This window comes from Anser cygnoides, chromosome 6 (assembly GCF_040182565.1).
Source record: "Anser cygnoides isolate HZ-2024a breed goose chromosome 6, Taihu_goose_T2T_genome, whole genome shotgun sequence".
Classification (NCBI taxonomy): Eukaryota; Metazoa; Chordata; class Aves; order Anseriformes; family Anatidae; genus Anser; species Anser cygnoides.
In genome coordinates, this window is record NC_089878.1 from 21080669 (window position 1) to 21098936 (window position 18268).

An 18268-nucleotide genomic window follows, 5' to 3' on the forward strand; every position below is an offset into this window, starting at 1 on the left:
GTTTCTGTTTCTTCAGGGTGACTGTTAGTGACAAAAAACTATGTAGCAATGCCAATACAGAGGCATGTTGGACTAGTAAGAGGTGTTGACGGCTGAAGCAATAGGAAAGCTTGAAAGTCTTTGCTTAAAAAGGGCAGAGATATAACTTTGGACCTATGGTTAATGATCTCCTAATTTATTGCAAAAATTCTTTCTGTAAAGAAAAAAATTTTGAACAGTGGTATACGTTCAAGATACCTCCTAACAGGTAGTCTAACCAGTTTTCAGTTTTATCGTAAAGCATAATAGAGAAGAGTATTTATGCCATTGGATATAGCCTTGGTGACATCTCTGGCATGTCACGTATGGGTTGGGTCACTCATGTCGAAGAATTCCAGTTGGTTCTCCTGAAGTCTTGATACTGATTAAGATAAAAGAAATTCTATTCTCTTTTTCTGCTCTATATCCCTAGTGAACGCTGTGACATAGCTGATTATTAATCATACTGTGAGGAATGGAAATACTTGTCATCTTCCATGCCCATGCTGTTTCTGGCACGTAGGGAAATCCTTGGGCTGAACATTTGGGCAACTCACCTGAAGCATATAGTATTGATAGGTTAATTTGCTATTTTGGATGTGGGTGAACTTTGAGATAGTGCTTGAAAAGGGGAGGGACTTGGTGCTAACTGTTTCATCTGTAGAATGAGAGATGAGTTTCCTGTTATGAAGAAGAGGTCTAGACTCACTGCTAAGTCTGTACTAAATCAGGTTTAGGAATTGAAGTGTGACTTCATGTCTGATTTCTCAATGAATGGAATATGCAAATCTGTTTGTTGTGGCCAGTCCCTTAATTATCTGCATGGGGAGAGCACATATTAACACATCAAAGAAAATGAATTAACATGTGTTAAACTTTGCAATAACTACTGTACAGGTAAAAATGTAAGATATCTATAAGTAATATATTTATTCTCATGTATTTGTTTCAGGAAAGAGTATTGGGGGACGTGGTCACAAAATTAGTGACTATTTTGAGGTAAGATTTTTATAGTTTTTTTGTTAGGTTACTTTTTTGTTGAAAGCAATTTTAGATGGTACTTGTGAAGTCAGGAGGATTACCAAACTAGAATGACAGCACAGCGTTGCGTTGTACTTAGTAGCCTACCCTAATTCAAGTTCTGTGTGAAAATATTAGATATAATAAAGTCTAGCTTTTCTTCAGATGATGCACTTTTTTTTTTTTAAAACGTAAATTTGTGTTAAGCCTTGAAGTAGAGCTGTAGTGGTTTTGTGGTGCAGCCTGAGTTAAAAGGCAAAAACCATTTTCTTTCACAATTTTGATGACCAAAGGCTACAGTAACACAAGTAATGCAATCTAGATTACAAATTCTTTGTACAGATGAGCTGTGTCATTCAGTGTTTGTATAATATAGTTTAATTAAAAAGGTTGACTGATTTGAGGGTCATATCTTCTCTTCAGTACCAAGGTGGAAACGGCTCTAGTCCAGTTCGAGGTGTACCTCCTGCAATCCGATCTCCTCAGAATTCACATTCCGCCCCTTCTTCTGTAAGTTTGTGAACTTCATGACTGCTGGAGATAGTTTCATGGTCTAAAAGTAGCATAACTAGAAAAAAAAAACTATATATAAAGGAAATTTTTTCAAAGGAAGGAATTCATTCTTTAAACAGCAAAAAAAAAAAAAAGTTAAATGTTAAAACTAAAATTTTCTAGAACTAAACTTTTAACAGTGAGACTTTTTTTTTCCTAAAGCAATATAAAATACAAGGTAATTATGTGAAATGTTCTAAAAATGTTAAAATGTTTTACTGACACTTACTCATAAGCCTCAAACAAAAAAGAGTATTTTCATTAATTACAAGGAACATGAACCCCTGACTCAGGACTTGAACGCTGAGCTTTTGATAAATCATGAGTTTTAAAATAATTGATACGTACTTTACCTGTATCCTTTTACAATTCTCTTCATTAGTCACAATAATTATTTTTTCCCCTCATATGCATAATTTTAGTGTTAGAATCACATGCATATGCCTAAATGGCCAAACAGCTTCTGTCAATTACAGAAAGGGTTTATTTTTTCTGTTGGCAGACCCTGGTTTTGTTCCACATACTTTCAATTTCAGACATCCTTTTATTCTTGCTAATAGTATGGAGAATAATATAGATAGTGGAATTTGGCTTGAAAACTGTCTCATTCATACAAACTAGTGGGCTTGGGGAAATTTTCAGTAACAGAATTCGTGTTCTGATCAGCACTAGCTTCCCCTTTCAGGTTCTCCCATGGGAAATAACCTCTCTGAAAATAACTCTCATTATTTTGTGTTGCAAACGCTTACAAGAAGAAAAATAAGTCTGTGTAAGACGAGCATTGCCTTATGTCAATCTTGTATTGTCGTAAATCTTTCAGTCGGTTTCCCAAGAGTGACAGTCCTAGTTTTCTCAGAGAATATATTGCATCCTTTCTGGAATACGAGTGGTGTATAACAGCATAGTGGTAGTTCTTGATGCAGGGTACCTTGTGTAATAAAGATACCATATTTCTCTGTTCGGTATGATTTTCCTGCTATGAGTTGTAAACAAGGTTATGTTCATAATTGAATATTACAGTTATATCTAAAAATCTTTGCTTTCATGCATTCCAGGTTCGACAGAATAGTCCTTCTCCTACTTCATTAGCTTTTGGGGACCACCCTATCACACAACCAAAGCAGTTATCCTTTAAAATTACTCAGGTAAGCACTTTTGAGTAGAGCTATCCTGTATCAATTCAGACTATAGAAAAATCATGTTTATTTATTTGTCTTTCAACTGTTTTAAAACTCTTAAATGATTTCAAGTTCAGCAGCTCATAGTTTAAATCTTTCGGATTAGTTTTGTATTCTGTGTTCTGCTTCCAGTGTTAGATGACAATGTGCTTTGTATACTTTTATAGAAGTTACTACCTGTTGCATGATCTTAGAAGGGGAGGCTTTTCTTTCAGATAATATTTGAGGTGGCAGCTGCTGTTGTCATATTACTGTTCAAATAAAGTATTGAGAAAGAAAAATGAGCTGTTAATCAAAATGTGATATAGTTCCTGTCATGATATTTAAAAACCAATAGCACCTGTTTTATCTTCTCTGCAATTTCTAATGTGATTTGTTCTATCTTTCACAAGTTAGTTAGAACAAGGCTACTTCACCTGTTGACCAAATACAGAGGACTTAAAGTAATTAGTTGACATCTATGTTCTTGCCCTGCTTTATATGCTTATTTGTGAACAATAACTTGTCAATTGGTGATGAAATCTTTTCACACTGTTAGTGGTTTTGTCTCAACTGCTTCCAGTCTTCCTAATGAAGGGAGAAAGTAGTTTTGAATGTGAACCTTCCACGTCACTTCCAAAATTCATGAAAATAATATGTGCTGGCCTGCTTAAATGTTTTTAAAGTAGCTTATTTCTCAATATAACCAACATGAGAAAAATAATGCTGTAATTGTTAAAGAAAACGGTTAAATATTTTCAAAATGTTCTTTTCAGACTGATCTCACAATGTTGAAATTAGCTGCACTAGAAAGTAATAAAAATCAAGACTTGGAAAAGAAAGAAGGTCGTATAGATGACTTACTCAGGGTAAGTATTAGATATTGTTTGTGTTAGGTAAAGAAATCTACAGTGTTAGACATTGTAGACAGCATTAGGTAAAGATATTTATTAACAAAAACAAGCAGTGAATTCTTAGCAAATATTTTAAATGTTTGAATAATTGATGTTTTTCAACATTACCCTAAATGAAAAGGTTAAAAAAATATATATTTTTTTAAATTATTTTTTTCTGAAAATCTGAGAAGCCTATAAAATAAATGCAGAAGGTTTTTATCTGCTTCCGTATTACAGCTTACTAATTATTAAATACATTTGTAGACTGTCTGAAGTTACAAAAAGGTTGATGCTGTTTAGCAAGCATTTAGTTAATTCCTTAAGTTATATAATATAATTTCACATAATAGATTTCATCTTATTTGTGAACAGCAGTCATCAGTGGGGCAGCTGTTTGCAGTTTCAAAATGGAGGTGATTGTGACAAACTGTTATAGACAGTAACTCTTTCATAAGAAACTTAGGCTATCCTGTAGTCTAAGATGTCTTTACAGATACAGGAGTCTTAATGCTTATGCTCCTGAAAGTAGGGTTGGAGAGGTAATACATCGTATTATGATATATTTAAACTGCATACTAATGAAACAAAAAGTACTCCATTCACAAGTCAGTCTGTTTAGTATTTATATGTGTGCAAATATGTATTTATCCATGAAACCAAACATTATAAAATTGTACTTAAAGGCTTCTTAGGTGCCTGTTTTAGTACAGTCCGACAGTATGCGACATAAAAAGCTAATCTCCGGAAAGGAGAAAAAAAAAGAAAAAAAAAGGTCCATTTAAACAAAATGACATTGATGTGGTTTTCTAAGGCAATAAGATTAATATATTATAATAGGAATATAGGGAACTTAGTATGCTTTCTACTCAGTTGAATATTTTCACAATGAAAATTCACAATGATAAAAGTTTAATTTCATATGAAACACTAGAATTTTGCGTTATTTCAGTAACCGTATACAAAGGATCTGGAGCTAAATTAAATTAAATTTTCTGTTTAATATTGGAGGACTGGAAAAGCAATCAGCACAGTGCTTTTATATAAAGAAAATAAATACAGGCTGAATGGTCTGTATTACAGAGTGTGGCTCAGTGTAAAGGAAATAATGTTCTTAAATGCAGTTTCATTCAAGTTCATTCCTATTTTTAAAATAGGAAGAAAAGCATCCTTCACAGATCTATCCTAATATGTAGAAATCAGATTTTCTGAATACTTTTGAATATTTATGTATGTGCTTACTCTAGTCATTTGAAAGAACATATATATGTTGAAAGTAGATACCTTTGTTTTCTCTGACTGCTGATAAAAGAAATAATGAAACACTATGTTTAAATACTTTTTTATATTAGGCTAACTGTGATCTTAGAAGACAAATAGATGAACAACAAAAGCTACTTGAAAAATACAAAGAAAGGTTAAACAAATGTATTTCAATGAGCAAGAAGCTTCTAATTGAAAAGGTAAGTTTACTGTTTTTACAGTGTTTGTGATAAAAACTGGGTGTTGTAGAACTCCATTATGATTCCTTAGTTTTTACTTTGTCTGTAACTTTTTCAAATGAATCCCTGAGACCAAAACTTCGTATGCATGGTCTCTATCTGGAAGTATGCATTCTTTTATAAGCCCGAATATCAAAACAAAATGTTGAGCCTTTTTCAGATTGTGAAAAAATTTGCTTTTTAAACCTTTTTCCCCCCATCATGAGTAATTCAGGTATAACACATCATAAAAGATACGAATTCAGGATGCAACTAATTTTCTGGATAAAATTTAAGATTGTAAGTGGGTGAAAACATTTTTTGAACTTACTCTGTTGTGGAGAAGAGACAGATAATCTTTGTGAGACGTATAAGTAGCTGAGATAATTTTTGATGTAAAATAATAAATGCTCTCTTAGCTCAGAATTAATGGAAGTAAGGACATGAAGGTGTCACCATTTTCTGCCTTCATACTTTGAAAGAAATGTCTATTTCAAATGTAATGCCAATTATATTTGAACTAGCAGCACTTTTCTGTAAAAGACAAGGATACCTTGTTTCCCTTCCTCTTCTTCAAAATGATCTTATTAAAAGAATAACTAATAAAAAGTGAATAGAAAATCATTTTATTGCAAATTAGGATATAAACTTTTTAAGGTAAACAGCCGAGTCTGTTCCCTAACACTGGCTGCTAGATGCTGTTGTCAGATACAAGGGTGCAAACTGATCTTGTAGATTTTTAGGAGGAATTTCCTCGCTAGCTTATCATAAATACATTATTTCAGTCCTTTTTAACTTCCAGCGTGAGGGGAATAGAAGGAAAAGATGCATTGTCTATGCTGCTAGGTGAGCAACTTCATACTGAGAATATCACATAGGCAGTTTTTCTCCAAAGGCCATGCAGGCCTCCTCTTCAGTCTGGAACTCTGTTAACACAACAATCCTTAATTCCATCAACTTCTCACTATGTGGTATTGGGCCATAGGCCCAAGACGAAACCTACCTACAGTGCGTTCCTACCTAGCGATTCTTGAACCCAGTCACTTTGGTACAAGTAATAAATCAGATATCCTGTCAAGGGAGTTTCCAGGTCAACTCAAGTAGATACACTTCTAATATCTAAACAGGTTTGTTTAATATAATAGACATGTACAGGCATAATCTTAATTATACACTTAAATGATGCTGACACTGTTAGTTTTGCTGCATTTACAAATAAAATGTTTTATTAATTATGAAGACAAACTTTGTAGGGAAACTAAGTCTAACTCATTTTTTTTTGGTGTATAAATATCATCAGTACCAATTCTGAAAAGTGCAGATGAATTCTGCAGAAGTGAGAATAAAAGGAGTAAAGTAATAAAGGATTTTTTTCATCTACTGTAATTTTTCCCCTCCCTTAGAAATCTGTTGGGGGAAAAAGGCTGAGTACTTTACTGACTTTTTGAATGCTTTAGTATTACTAAATATGAATATATTTTGTTTTCTTAGAGCACACAAGAAAAGCTGGCAAGCAGAGAGAAGAGCATGCAAGACAGATTACGCCTGGGGCATTTTACAACAGTTCGTCATGGTGCTTCATTTACTGAACAGTGGACAGATGGCTTTGCATTTCAAAATCTTGTGAAGTTAGTCAATGCAATATTCTTAAAATTCTCAGTAATTGTTAGTTCCCTCTAGTGGATTTTTTTATTACTGGGATTCTAGGATTAGAGCAGCTTTTCATACATTATATTTTGCTTTGCCTTTTGAAGACTGAGAATACAGTACAGGACTCCCTTAACCAGCTGAGAGGACACTAAGGCTGGATGTCTTTGGAAAATGATTCGGATTCACTTGATTTTAACCGTCTTTACAAAAAAAATGTGAATGTACTAATTGAGCAGAATGTAATTGTTCAGCTTAGCTAGTAGAAAGAGCTGTGAAACTAAATCTGTGTTTTTTCAAGCAGCTAGCCAAGTATTACTGGGGATCATTGGGGCAGATGAAGTCTGAAGTTCTCATTGGTCACATAGGTGTTCTGCACATGCATGGTTGTAGCAGCTTTTTCAGGCAACGAGCTCCTCATTGCAATGAAAGATGAGGGACAAATCTGGCAGCCTTAGATAGTCTAGCCCAAGTGGATGGAGGAAAGCAGCCAGCTGGAAGAGAGCTGCTGCAACAGGTCTTGCAGCAGAGAAGGGGCCAAGGAAGAGCAGCCTGGGAGACAATTGGAGATGGTGGTAAAGTAATTATGCAGTGAATCAAAAGATGTATATTGGTGATGAGTCTGATTCGCTCTTTGGCTTTATATATTTGAGTAGCTCACCAAGATTTTAATTTTTGAAGGGGATTGTGTAGTCTTAGCATTATGTGATTGCATAGGATGTTGATTTTTTTTTTTAAAGACAATCTGTGTATGTGGTTTGCATAAAAGCCGTAATTGTCATACACCCAAACTGATGATTTATTTATCATGGTCAGATCAAATTCAGTGTTTGGCCTATAAAAATCAGCTACTTCCCATTGACTCTGCTGCTTTTCTTTTGGCATTATAAAACAAGGTATCCTCCAGCTCAGATGCATTTTTTTCAGTGCAGAAATAATGTGTGTTACTTTTAAATAAACAAACTGCAACAACAAAAAAAACACTTCAAACAAAAAAACTACTTCAAAATTAAGTTGTGACAAAACTTCTGGAAAAATCTTCCACCTAGTAAAGAATCATAGTTAAGAAACCCTAAGAAATACTTTCAAATGTACAGTAAATTTTATTAAAAAATCTTTAACTTAATCAGTTTAAAAGATAGTTCTTTAAAAATGCAAAATGATGGAACTTTAATAAAGCTTTTTTTTGGGTTTACAGGCAGCAAGAATGGGTGAATCAACAAAGGGAAGACATTGAAAGGCAAAGAAAGCTCCTGGCCAAGCGAAAGCCTCCAACTACAAATAATTCTCAGGCACCATCTGCCAATTCTGAACCCAAGCAGAGGAAAAATAAAGCTGTGAATGGGGCAGAAAACGATCCCTTTGTTAGACCCAATTTACCACAGCTGTAAGTTTAACATTTCAATCAGTCTTTTACATAAATTCTCAGATATTGTCTGTGTGAGTTCCATTCAAATAACAGCATAAAAAGACACTCGGTATATTCAGCAGCTATATACTTACTGAGGACTTGCTGATGTTAGGGAAATTTGCACCACTGCCTATGAAGATGCCGTACAATTGCCCAATTTATTTTTGGTAGTCACCAGGGAAAGGCCTGTTCTGTGTTTTATGCAATGTTCCTTCTTTTTTCATAATCCAGAGGAGTCCTTATTCTGATTTCTTACTCATGCCATGTTACTGATTTCTGTTGAGCTGTTATTTGCCCACATTGATTTAGGATCCTCTTCTTCCGTTAGAGATCATTTCATTTTTTTTATTTAACAGTCTTTATCTGACAGAAAAAGCTTTTTTTTTGCCTTTAGTATTTGAAAATGTGTCCAGAAAAAAAAAAAACGGAAAAAATCTCTTTTCCCACTTCTGAATGCAGATCGTGAGATCAGCTGTCTGTTATGGTTACTGATCTATTTCACATATTGACACTTGAAATTTTTTGTCATTTACACATAAAAATTGAGGGCTATCAAAGAATTTTCAATTTTTTAAGTGATTTTTTTTTCCTCCAAACAGAAGTGGTACCATCCAGGGCGCACAGGCAGATGTGTTCTTGACATTTAATTGAGTATTTTGAGAAGTTGCTTTTTACAGATACTAGTTACTGCCCGTGATGCTGAGAGGCTGCAGCTGATGGTGTGTATGTTCTTAGTCAGTTTAAATAAAAAGTAAATAAGTAGGTTTAAAAAGACTAGTAAGTTAGTATTTTTCTTTGCGGAAATAGGCTAAGTGATGTTGCACATCATTGCATGTCACCTGTCACTTGTTGGAGGTGGTAATTTATACCTCGAAGGAAGGGAACTTCTAAATTCCTTTGGTTACATCTACAAAATCATATGTTTTGACCATCAGTTCGAAGACAGCTGCACATATTTTGCATAATATATAATTCTTAAAGATCAAATTGTGAAATCATTCGGCTGTGACAAAAATATCAAAATATAATAGTAAGGCTGGCAATATAAGCAAATCTTGATTAGTGCTACTCGTGTTTTTTGGCAGAGAGCTGAAGAGTGTTCAGTCAAATCGATTCTTTAGCAATACTTAGTGCCTACACTTCTTTTTAGAACATAATTAATACTTCTGAATAGTATGCCAAAGATTACTGTCCTGTTAAAAATACCTTTTTGTTTGAATGCAATATCTCTTGTTACTAAAAGTAACATTTAAGGAATGAAAAATTACAGAACTTCTAATTCACTAGCATGTTATCTTTGCCTGTATATAATCATTGTGTTCTTATACAATATATGCTTCTTATGCAAGTCTCTGTATATTTCATAGTAAAAGAATGTAAAGGCTTTTTTTCAGTTGATAATGAGATTATGAATTACTAGGCTGGGCATCCAAGCAATATTATCAGAACATTTGAGTCAGCGTGGCTCTAACCAATTCTTAGTTTGAAAGTGATCAGGAAAAAAGAATCTTCATTTTGAACGTTTACCCCATCAGTGAGAGAGTAGTACTTTTATGGTTGATGGGCTGATGTTAATGCTCTAGATTGTACGTGGGGCGTGTTTTCTTGTGTAGAAGACCACCTTTAAGGTTCCACATTAATAGTGAAAGTTCATACAGTTTGTTGCCTTTCAGGAGTTGATAATTATAAAAATTTATTTTCAAATATGTAAACCAGATTTTTGTTTTAGATGCCTTCCATATGTAACAGCTATTTTTTTTTCTACGTGATTTGACATTATATAACATTGTATTCACTAGGAAATAGAAATAAACATAAATGACAAAATGGTAGTAGTAGGAAGTGTGTAGTTCCCATTTCTTGTATTTGTGCAGGGAACTCGGTGTTGCTTTTTCTATTTATCATTGTCATAGAAGTTGTGGGTTGTTGTTTTTTTATGAATTTTGAAAATCCAACAATTACTATTTGGTACTATTTATTTGTATACCAGACAGGTGCATTTGGCCATGTTATCCTTCATGTTAAATTTCCATAATCTTAATGCTACTTTAGGAGATGATAAAATATTTACTTTGGGGAAAAAAATACAGAAGACGTGGCCTAATTATTAAGTAGGTCAAGGTGAATTCCTGGTAATAGAATTCTGAATAGCTTCTGGTGTTACGCAGTTTCAAATCATTTCCAAATTACTAAAAAAAAAAAAAAAATCAAATTTTCATTTAATTTGGCTTAACCAGTTGTGTTAAACGGCACATGAAAATGCTTGCTGGTTGCAGAATTGCCAAGAGAAAAATCAGAATTGCCCTTTTGTGTCTAATAAACTGTTATTGAAACTGCTTTTGCCTTGAAGTATCCTAATTTGAACATAATGTAATCGAGATACAAGATAGCTTGCCTTTATGATAAGCTTACAGATTTTATTTCAAACCTTTGAGAAGGTTTTTAGTATGTCCTGAGATCACAGAATCATTAAGCCACATCATGCTCTTAGGCCTTTACTTGAAAGGGTGTTAAAAATGTTTGTATTTATGATTTGTTATGATTTTATAGAGTAGTGCTGTGTGTTGATTCCTTTTTGCTTCTCAGTACAGAATTAAATATGCCTTGTGTACCTTGATAAAACAATTACTAATTCTGCTCTTCCATTTTAGAGTGAATTTGTCATCTGCTATATGTGATTCCCTCCTATTACATTGTGCTTATCACTGTTCCTGTGTTACGTTGAAAGTAATGATCTTAATTAGTATAGCCAAATGGAAGATGTTCTGTTTATATGAAGCTAGGGAAAATACAGAGCTGCTGAGATTAATGAACTAAACCAGTAGTAAATCAGCACAACATACACGCAAGTGATTAGGCAAATTTTTTTCAAACAAACAAACGTCTTGCTAACTGTTGTTAGCAACAAGTGTCTCTACCTTCCTAATGCTGTTTGCTTTAGAAGATGTCTCCAGCTGCAGGTATTGACAAGAGAAAATGATCTATAGCTTTGTAACAAGCAATGTTATTGAAGACTTTTCTGAAAACAGCAGTTAACTGTTTTGAAACTGATTTAAGGTGTTGCCTGAAGGCATTCTTAACAAAAGTGTTTTAGTTTAGCTGGATATACTATGTTCTCTGACAAGAATGTAAAAGCAAAGTCTTTTGTATGGGTAACTTCAGTGCAAAGTGGCCATCTGTCATTACCATGAGTGAAAGGTGATTTTGGTGTAAAGACTTGTGTGTTGCGTGTTATTTAAACACCGTTTTGATTTTCCAACATTCATTCTGTTTTTTGTGGCCCCAACCAAAACTAAAAAGTAGCTTCAGTTTTGAGAGATCACCTTTCTACCGAATGAAGTAACTTTATTAGTCTTACGTGAAAGTGATAAATTGAAATGTATTTCAAGAATTAAAATGTATTTGAAATAGGGGTAGCCTTCATAGTCCTGGAAAAATCTGTTTAAAAAATCCATTCCAAATCCCTGGTGACTTCAGAGATGATAACACTGTCCCAACTTTTTGAAAGTAGGTCTTATTTTTTACTGGGCAATTGATTCTAGAAGCAGCATTTTATGTAGCGTGGGTGGTGTAGTCCTTCCTCTCCAGCTTCAGCCGTGTTGGTTGTACTTAATTCCCAGTCGCCTCTTTTTCTGCTCACCCAGTTAGTCCATGAGAGTCTGCATGGGTCCTTGTCACTGTACGTAATTTGAAGAAGAAGAGCAGAGAGAGCTGGCAAAGTTTGTTAATGTAGCTGAACAAATGCATCAGTTAGAGGGAGCATTCTGTTCTGTATGGAACAAATAAAAATATTTTCAGAAACTTCTTCAGATTGAAGTGCCAACAATGTGTCTGGGCTTTACAGGACAAGTGACAACAGCTCTTTTCCTGAGGCAGTCTCTTTCTAAGGCAGACATGGGAACAATGGAAGTGGGACATGGCAGAAAGACCTCATGGAAGGCTTGAGTCGGTCAGTGTTCACTGCCCATCTTTGTAGAAATTCTAGGAACTTGAATAAGTTTTGACCCAAAAAAGGAACGCTTCAAAAATTGTAACCAAGAGCTTGTACTGGATGTGCAAATTGCTGTTTTGGGGCATGTCAGCGTTCTGCTGTTAATGTGTATCCAGAATGATTTTTCAACTGGGAAAAGGTGGGAGGAAAGATTGTTGTAAATGTGCCAGGCTTAATTGTCATGACAACCAAGGAGCATTTAGCCATTTGTGTGTGTTGTCGGTACCCACAAGTAAGAATGTTTTGGTCACAGAAAAAAGGTTTTGTCCTAACTTGTGAGGAAGAAGTGCAGAGGTTGGTTAGGTCTACTTGTGTATACTTTGTCAAAGTCTTATAAATTAGCCTACAAAAACATTGTTAAGCTACTGGAAAGCTCATTTTTGCTAATAAAGTAAATGTTTAAATCATGGTACCAAACCTCTCAGACCAGGAAGGCTGCCTGCTTTCTTCCAGTGACAAATAAATATGGCATACCATGCCCCTACACATCAAATTATACTGCAAGCATAGAATAAATCCAGTGCTATTTTGGAATTTCAGGAATTTATTGCATGTATGTAATGGTTTATTTGGCTGCAGACAGTTAAAATACAGCATTTATTGCACAGTAGTTTTGAATTAAATCATGGTCAGGACTAAACTATTACCAGTTTCCTTCACTCAGCCTACTACCAGCTGCCCTCTTCCCTCAGCACGTCTCCCGTCAGCCTCCAGCCTGATTTTCCAACTTCAGTGCGCTTAGTGGCTGGCAGCAGCCCGTTGCTGGCCTCCATCCCTCCCGTGTGCTCCTCAACTTTCTGTCCTCCGCGCCTGATGAGTCCTGTATTTCTTGGGTCGCGGAAGAGTAGCCCCTTCTGCAGGAAGCGACGGCATCTTGTAGTTGACTTCTGCTGTCAGAAGGGGCTTCCAGTGTGCCACTGGCCTGCAGAAGGCAGAGGGTAGATGTAAGTGGGAGGTGGTGGAAAGCACTCTCCGGTCTGGGTGTTTTCAGCCTCTGCAGTGGGCTGGTTGGTGGCCTGCGGCCAGAAAACAGACAACATGCATGCCGTCTTTGTTGTACTATTTGTTATACGCTATTTCAGCAATATATAGGCAAAGTATATAGAAAGATAAAAAGTAATTAACTCCTGCTTTTTTAAACACTTATTTTTGAATATGAGGGAATAAAGTCTTGTTTTTCATAAGTAAACTAACAAAATCCAAAGCAGCTATTTCTGTGTATAGTTCAGCGTTTTATGTCTTCCTACAAGATGCTATGGTCAGTAATGACAATTTCAAATTGCTGTGAATCATGCTGTGTCTCTAATACAATTAGATTTGTAAGGAAATAGAAAAATAGAAAACAGTAACTTATTGGGATATAGCATGGACACATGGAAAAAGTGACTTTGAATCTTAATGTTTTCAATATGACCTCTAACTTGTGCTCTGCGCTCAAGAGGGCTGTTTAAAAACTTTTTGGAAGGCAATACTTGTTAGAGCTGTCCAAGCACTTTGTCATAACTCTGCTTAGAGAGCTGAGGTTTAATTAAAAATAAAAAAAAAATAAATAAATAAAAACAGATTTCCTATATTGTGTTATTTTTTCAGGGGATCTTTGGTTTTAGTGCTCTCAGTGTTCAGTGAAAATTCTGGAAAGTTTCATGATACACACTTTATATTTTCAGTGTGTTTTACTTGTGATTCAGCTTTGCTAAGCCACCTAAAGATTATTCTACCTGAGAGAGACAAAATTTACAAGATCTGCATTGCTGGAAATAAGTGCACAGACCTGTAATTTATACTTCATGTAGGAATCTGGAAAGAAATAATACTCAACCTCATTCACATTGGCATTCATTCTTTATGTTTTGTTTTTTTTTTTTTAATTGAGAGTTTATTCCATGTTCAAGTAGTTTGCTGTTCAAGTAGAAATATTGAAAACATGTCAGGGATGCTACTGTGAGTTGTCTAGCTTGGCCTTGGTGCTGTCTTTGATAGGTCTATCATTAGAGCAGGAATTAGTGTGTTGTTTTCTTAGGTTTCTTGCTGTCATTTGGACTACATGTGGAATGCCTTGCCAGCTTTCCTGTGCTATTGAGACACTCCATTTCATATTTACCGTAATGCCTCCTCTTCTCCCCAGAGGAAATTTTGTCAGGAAAACAATATAAATATTCAGTTCCAAAATATGGCTTTGAGAGATTTTCTGACTTTCCTGAAGAGAGGTGAATTTCCTCACTCCATTGCCTTCAGCATGTTTGTAGATTTCTTTTGGTTGGGATACGTGGCTGCTTTTCATTCCAGTGGGGAAAAAAAAGATGCAGGGTAACTTGGTGTGATGCTTCTTAAAATAAAAGATGGCTTCTTTCTAAAATGGACAGGACATGGTCATGGGTGCTTTTTTCACCTGACTTGGAGTGTTTTCTATACATTTTTATAACTTATCTTCCCAGGACAGTTGATAATTCAACCTAGTAAAATGTGGACTTCGTGAAAACATACTATGCTATTATCTTTAGCTTTGCATAATGCAAATAATAGATCTTGGCAAAGTAAAATGCATGTGTCATCCAGCATCAGTTTTGTGCCTGTATTTGTAGGGATTTGTGTGGAAGCCATACTTTTTTCTTCCCCACCCCAATCTCTTGTCCCCCTTCATCATAAACATATGGTTTCTTCTCTGGAACTGGAAGTGTCTTTGTTTTCTTTCTTGGTGATTTGTAAGAGGTTCTGTTTTGCATGTTTGTTGTTAGTGAGATGGATATTGCACGTCATCAGTTTGTATGTTTCTTAGTTACTAGTCCATATGAACAGTCTGGATCCTCTGGGTGGTAACAGACCTCTCCTAGAAAGCCCACAGACAGTGAGGGACCTTTAAATTAATTGTAACCAGGAATCTTCTCTGAAAGGAAGATGGAGAGAGAACAAGATGAAGAGTTGTATGCCAATTCAAAACTGAATTTATGGTCTCATGCAAAATGTAGTGTTAATGAACTTGGAATCTGTGGATTAGCACTACATTTTCTAAATTGTGGATCAAAAATCTACTGTTACAAATCTCATCCAGTTAGTTTCTGTATCTCCATCTCTTGGTGCATTAAGTGTTAGAGTTGAGAACCAAGCAGTGAAGCATCAGCTGAAATACTAGGGTGGTGAAATGATTTAGAATGCATCCAGGTAATCTAACAGGCTGTCTGGGAGAACAGCTAGAATCTACTGGGAGAGGCAGTTAATGTTCCAGAACACCAAACAAACGCATTCTGTAGGTATGTTTTCACTCTGAAATTACAAACAAAGATGTTCAAATGGCTCAAAAATGTACCTTTTGGTATTATGGTTGTAAATAATTAGCATAAGATGCTCTGTTTACTGTAGCATTTAAGTAAGAATAGTAAATAAGATTTTTTTTTTTTTTTCAGTTTGACTCTAGCAGAGTATCACGAACAGGAAGAAATTTTCAAACTTCGATTAGGACATCTCAAAAAGGTATGTATATGGTCTGTTTTTTAACATTCTGGGGGCGAGCCCTGAACCATGAAGACTAGTACTATCAAAATAAGGAGAGGGCTTCCTTGCCATAAGCATTGGGAGTACAAAGGAATAACAGTGAATCCTTGTAAGAGAGATGTAACTGCCACTACTGATTTCATTTTAGAGTTGAGAATGCGGAGTCAACCAAATCTGGTATGTGGCCTTTTTACATTTGTTTTTAATCTTTAAAAAGGTCCAATGTATGGGACATTGCAGTTCTGAATAAATATCATGTTTTGATTATCTATAGTATACATTTCAGTTGATACCAGTTAGCATATTACCTGTAGTAAGAGAGAAAATAATTTTCCTAGTTTTATGGAAAACCTCCTCTCTGCCTCTTAAATGATATGTACTGTCAGATACTTTATTCCAGTTCTTGACTTCTGAAAAAAATCTAGCAGTGCTTTTTTATTGAATCCATTCTAATAAATCTGTGTAATGAAGTAGTTACGATATTAACAAGCTATTGCTTAGTCAAGTAAGGCTTTTGAAGAATAGCCTTTGAAAAGGAGTGACTATTGAAGAAGGCAGAAATATCTCAAGTGTGAAAGGAAAGTACCACTAAAATGTAGATATAAATGAAACTCTCTAGAGATAATTCAGTTTGAGTAGACAGATATTTTATCTGCTGAGCAGTAGCTATTGAGATGTTTCATCAAAACAGGTCATTGTGTTTTTCCCCTTGAAACATTGCAAGAGTCTGTTTCTGGCCTGTTCTCTTCAGTTGTACAAATAACCTGTTACAAATCCTACTGTGATTAAACGGAGCTGGGCCACCATGTGAAAACACTGATACTGTTGATCAAAGAATAAAAAATACTTGAATCTGTGGTAGGGAATTTGCATACAGACTTGTTGGCCCTACAAGGTAGACTGCCGAGTTTGCCCTTCACTGTTAATGCTGTAGAAATAGCACCAGCTTCATATGAAATTCTGTTAGGAAATTTTGTATTTTTTTCCCATGCTTTAACTATTTTTTGAAATCTGTTCGAAATTTCAAGTGACTAATGAAAGAAACTGTTTCAAATCTGTTTAATCCCCAACTTGTTTTTCACCTTTAGCATCAATGCTAAGGTGCTCTGTATCAGAAAAAATTTGACTGAATGCCAGAGGGGGAAATAAATATGATTTCTTAGCAAACCAAGTTTGAATAAATCTGAAAGTAATAATAAAAATACATTATTGCGTTTTAATTCTTATGGGTGATACAGATTTTGTTGTTAACTAAGAAACATATTTTTATCTTTCTACATGGATATATTCCCTAGTGCTTCATTGCTGGTTACATTTATTCTTTCCTTCTGCATATGCTGTTTTGCTGTCTGCTCCTCTTCCTTTTCACTCTCCAGATGCTTTCCTGGTGCTCTTATTTTTGGTGCCCTGTACATGCTGCCACCACCAGTTCTCTTTTTCCTTCTGCTCCCCAGGAAATTCTTTTCCAACTAGCAGCTTTGGTCCTGGAGAGAGGCTCTTGTTTTCTCACTTCCTTTTATATAGCAGTGACCTGAGGCAGCTAAGCTGGTTCATTCTTGCTTAAAGGTATTCACAGCCTGAGTGTCCTAAATAACAGCTGGAAACAATGCAACCAGCCAGTTCTCTTTGGACTAACATTGGCCTATGAACCACATTTTGAGAACCACTGAATTGCATAATATATGAACAAAAAAGCCCAAAAGAGGCATAACTGATGTGTTTTTTTTTGTCAGCCTTTGGGAAGAACATAGACAATTGTGTGTGTATAAGTGTGTGGCCTTTTGAGGGGGGAAAAGGGCTAGAATTCTTTATAGAAGACTAATGGGTTATGAGGAACTGCATATCATTTCAGGATATTTAATGGAGAACTGCAAGCATGAATCTAAATATGAAAGAGTTTAACATTGTATAAACAACAACAACAAAAAAAACACTTGACAGTACATGTTAGGAAAAACAAATGATCCACCTAGATTTGCTGGCAGATTAGTGTTACTTAGTCCAAATTTTAAATTATGAGGGATTTGAGTTTCTTTTTCTGAATGGAGCTTCATCTAATGTCCTGTTTGGGTTGAGGATGGTGTGGGTTTTTTTTGTTTGTTTGTTTTTTCCTTAGCTTATCACAAAAGGGATTCGGGATATTAGCTGAAATCATCTGGTCTGGGTTCCTGAATTTACTCATTTAATTAATGTGTGTTCTAGGTTATGTAAATACAGTTGTTGTTTCAGGATATGGTTTTATGATGTACAGTTTTTGGAAATACCATCTTTAAAGTATTTTATCTCCCCTGTGCTGACTTATACCTCTATTCCCTTGTGCCATGACTTGTTGCCCTGTTGCCTTCACCAGCACTGCCAGAATGTGCAGTTACAATATAAACTGGGTCAGAAAACTGATCTAGCTTCTTTAAAAAAATAAATATGTTTTTTGCAAGACTTGCAATTTTTTTTACCTTTTTTATTTTTTATTTTTTTTTACTTTTAAAGAAGAGATTGATTAGTTTTCCAGTCTGGTTCACCATGTGGCTTTACAAATAGCTGTGCCAAAACAACAAGAGATGATGTGGGGCACTGCTTCCACTGGCACTGCTGGGGAAAAAAAAACAACA

General features: G+C 35.2%; 1 protein-coding gene across 4 annotated transcripts in view; it reads left to right on the forward strand.

Annotated features, from left to right (window-relative positions):
• Positions 1 to 18268, forward strand: part of TLK1 (tousled like kinase 1) — an 89668-nt gene that overhangs the window by 55893 nt on the left and 15507 nt on the right. For all 4 annotated transcript variants that reach the window (XM_013171504.3, XM_066999492.1, XM_066999490.1 and 1 more), the window contains exons 5-12: positions 971 to 1017; positions 1462 to 1548; positions 2646 to 2735; positions 3524 to 3616; positions 4993 to 5103; positions 6613 to 6749; positions 7967 to 8155; positions 15572 to 15638. In XM_013171504.3, the coding sequence (XP_013026958.1) occupies positions 971 to 1017; positions 1462 to 1548; positions 2646 to 2735; positions 3524 to 3616; positions 4993 to 5103; positions 6613 to 6749; positions 7967 to 8155; positions 15572 to 15638 (821 nt within the window). The remainder of the gene's footprint in view (positions 1 to 970; positions 1018 to 1461; positions 1549 to 2645; positions 2736 to 3523; positions 3617 to 4992; positions 5104 to 6612; positions 6750 to 7966; positions 8156 to 15571; positions 15639 to 18268) is intronic.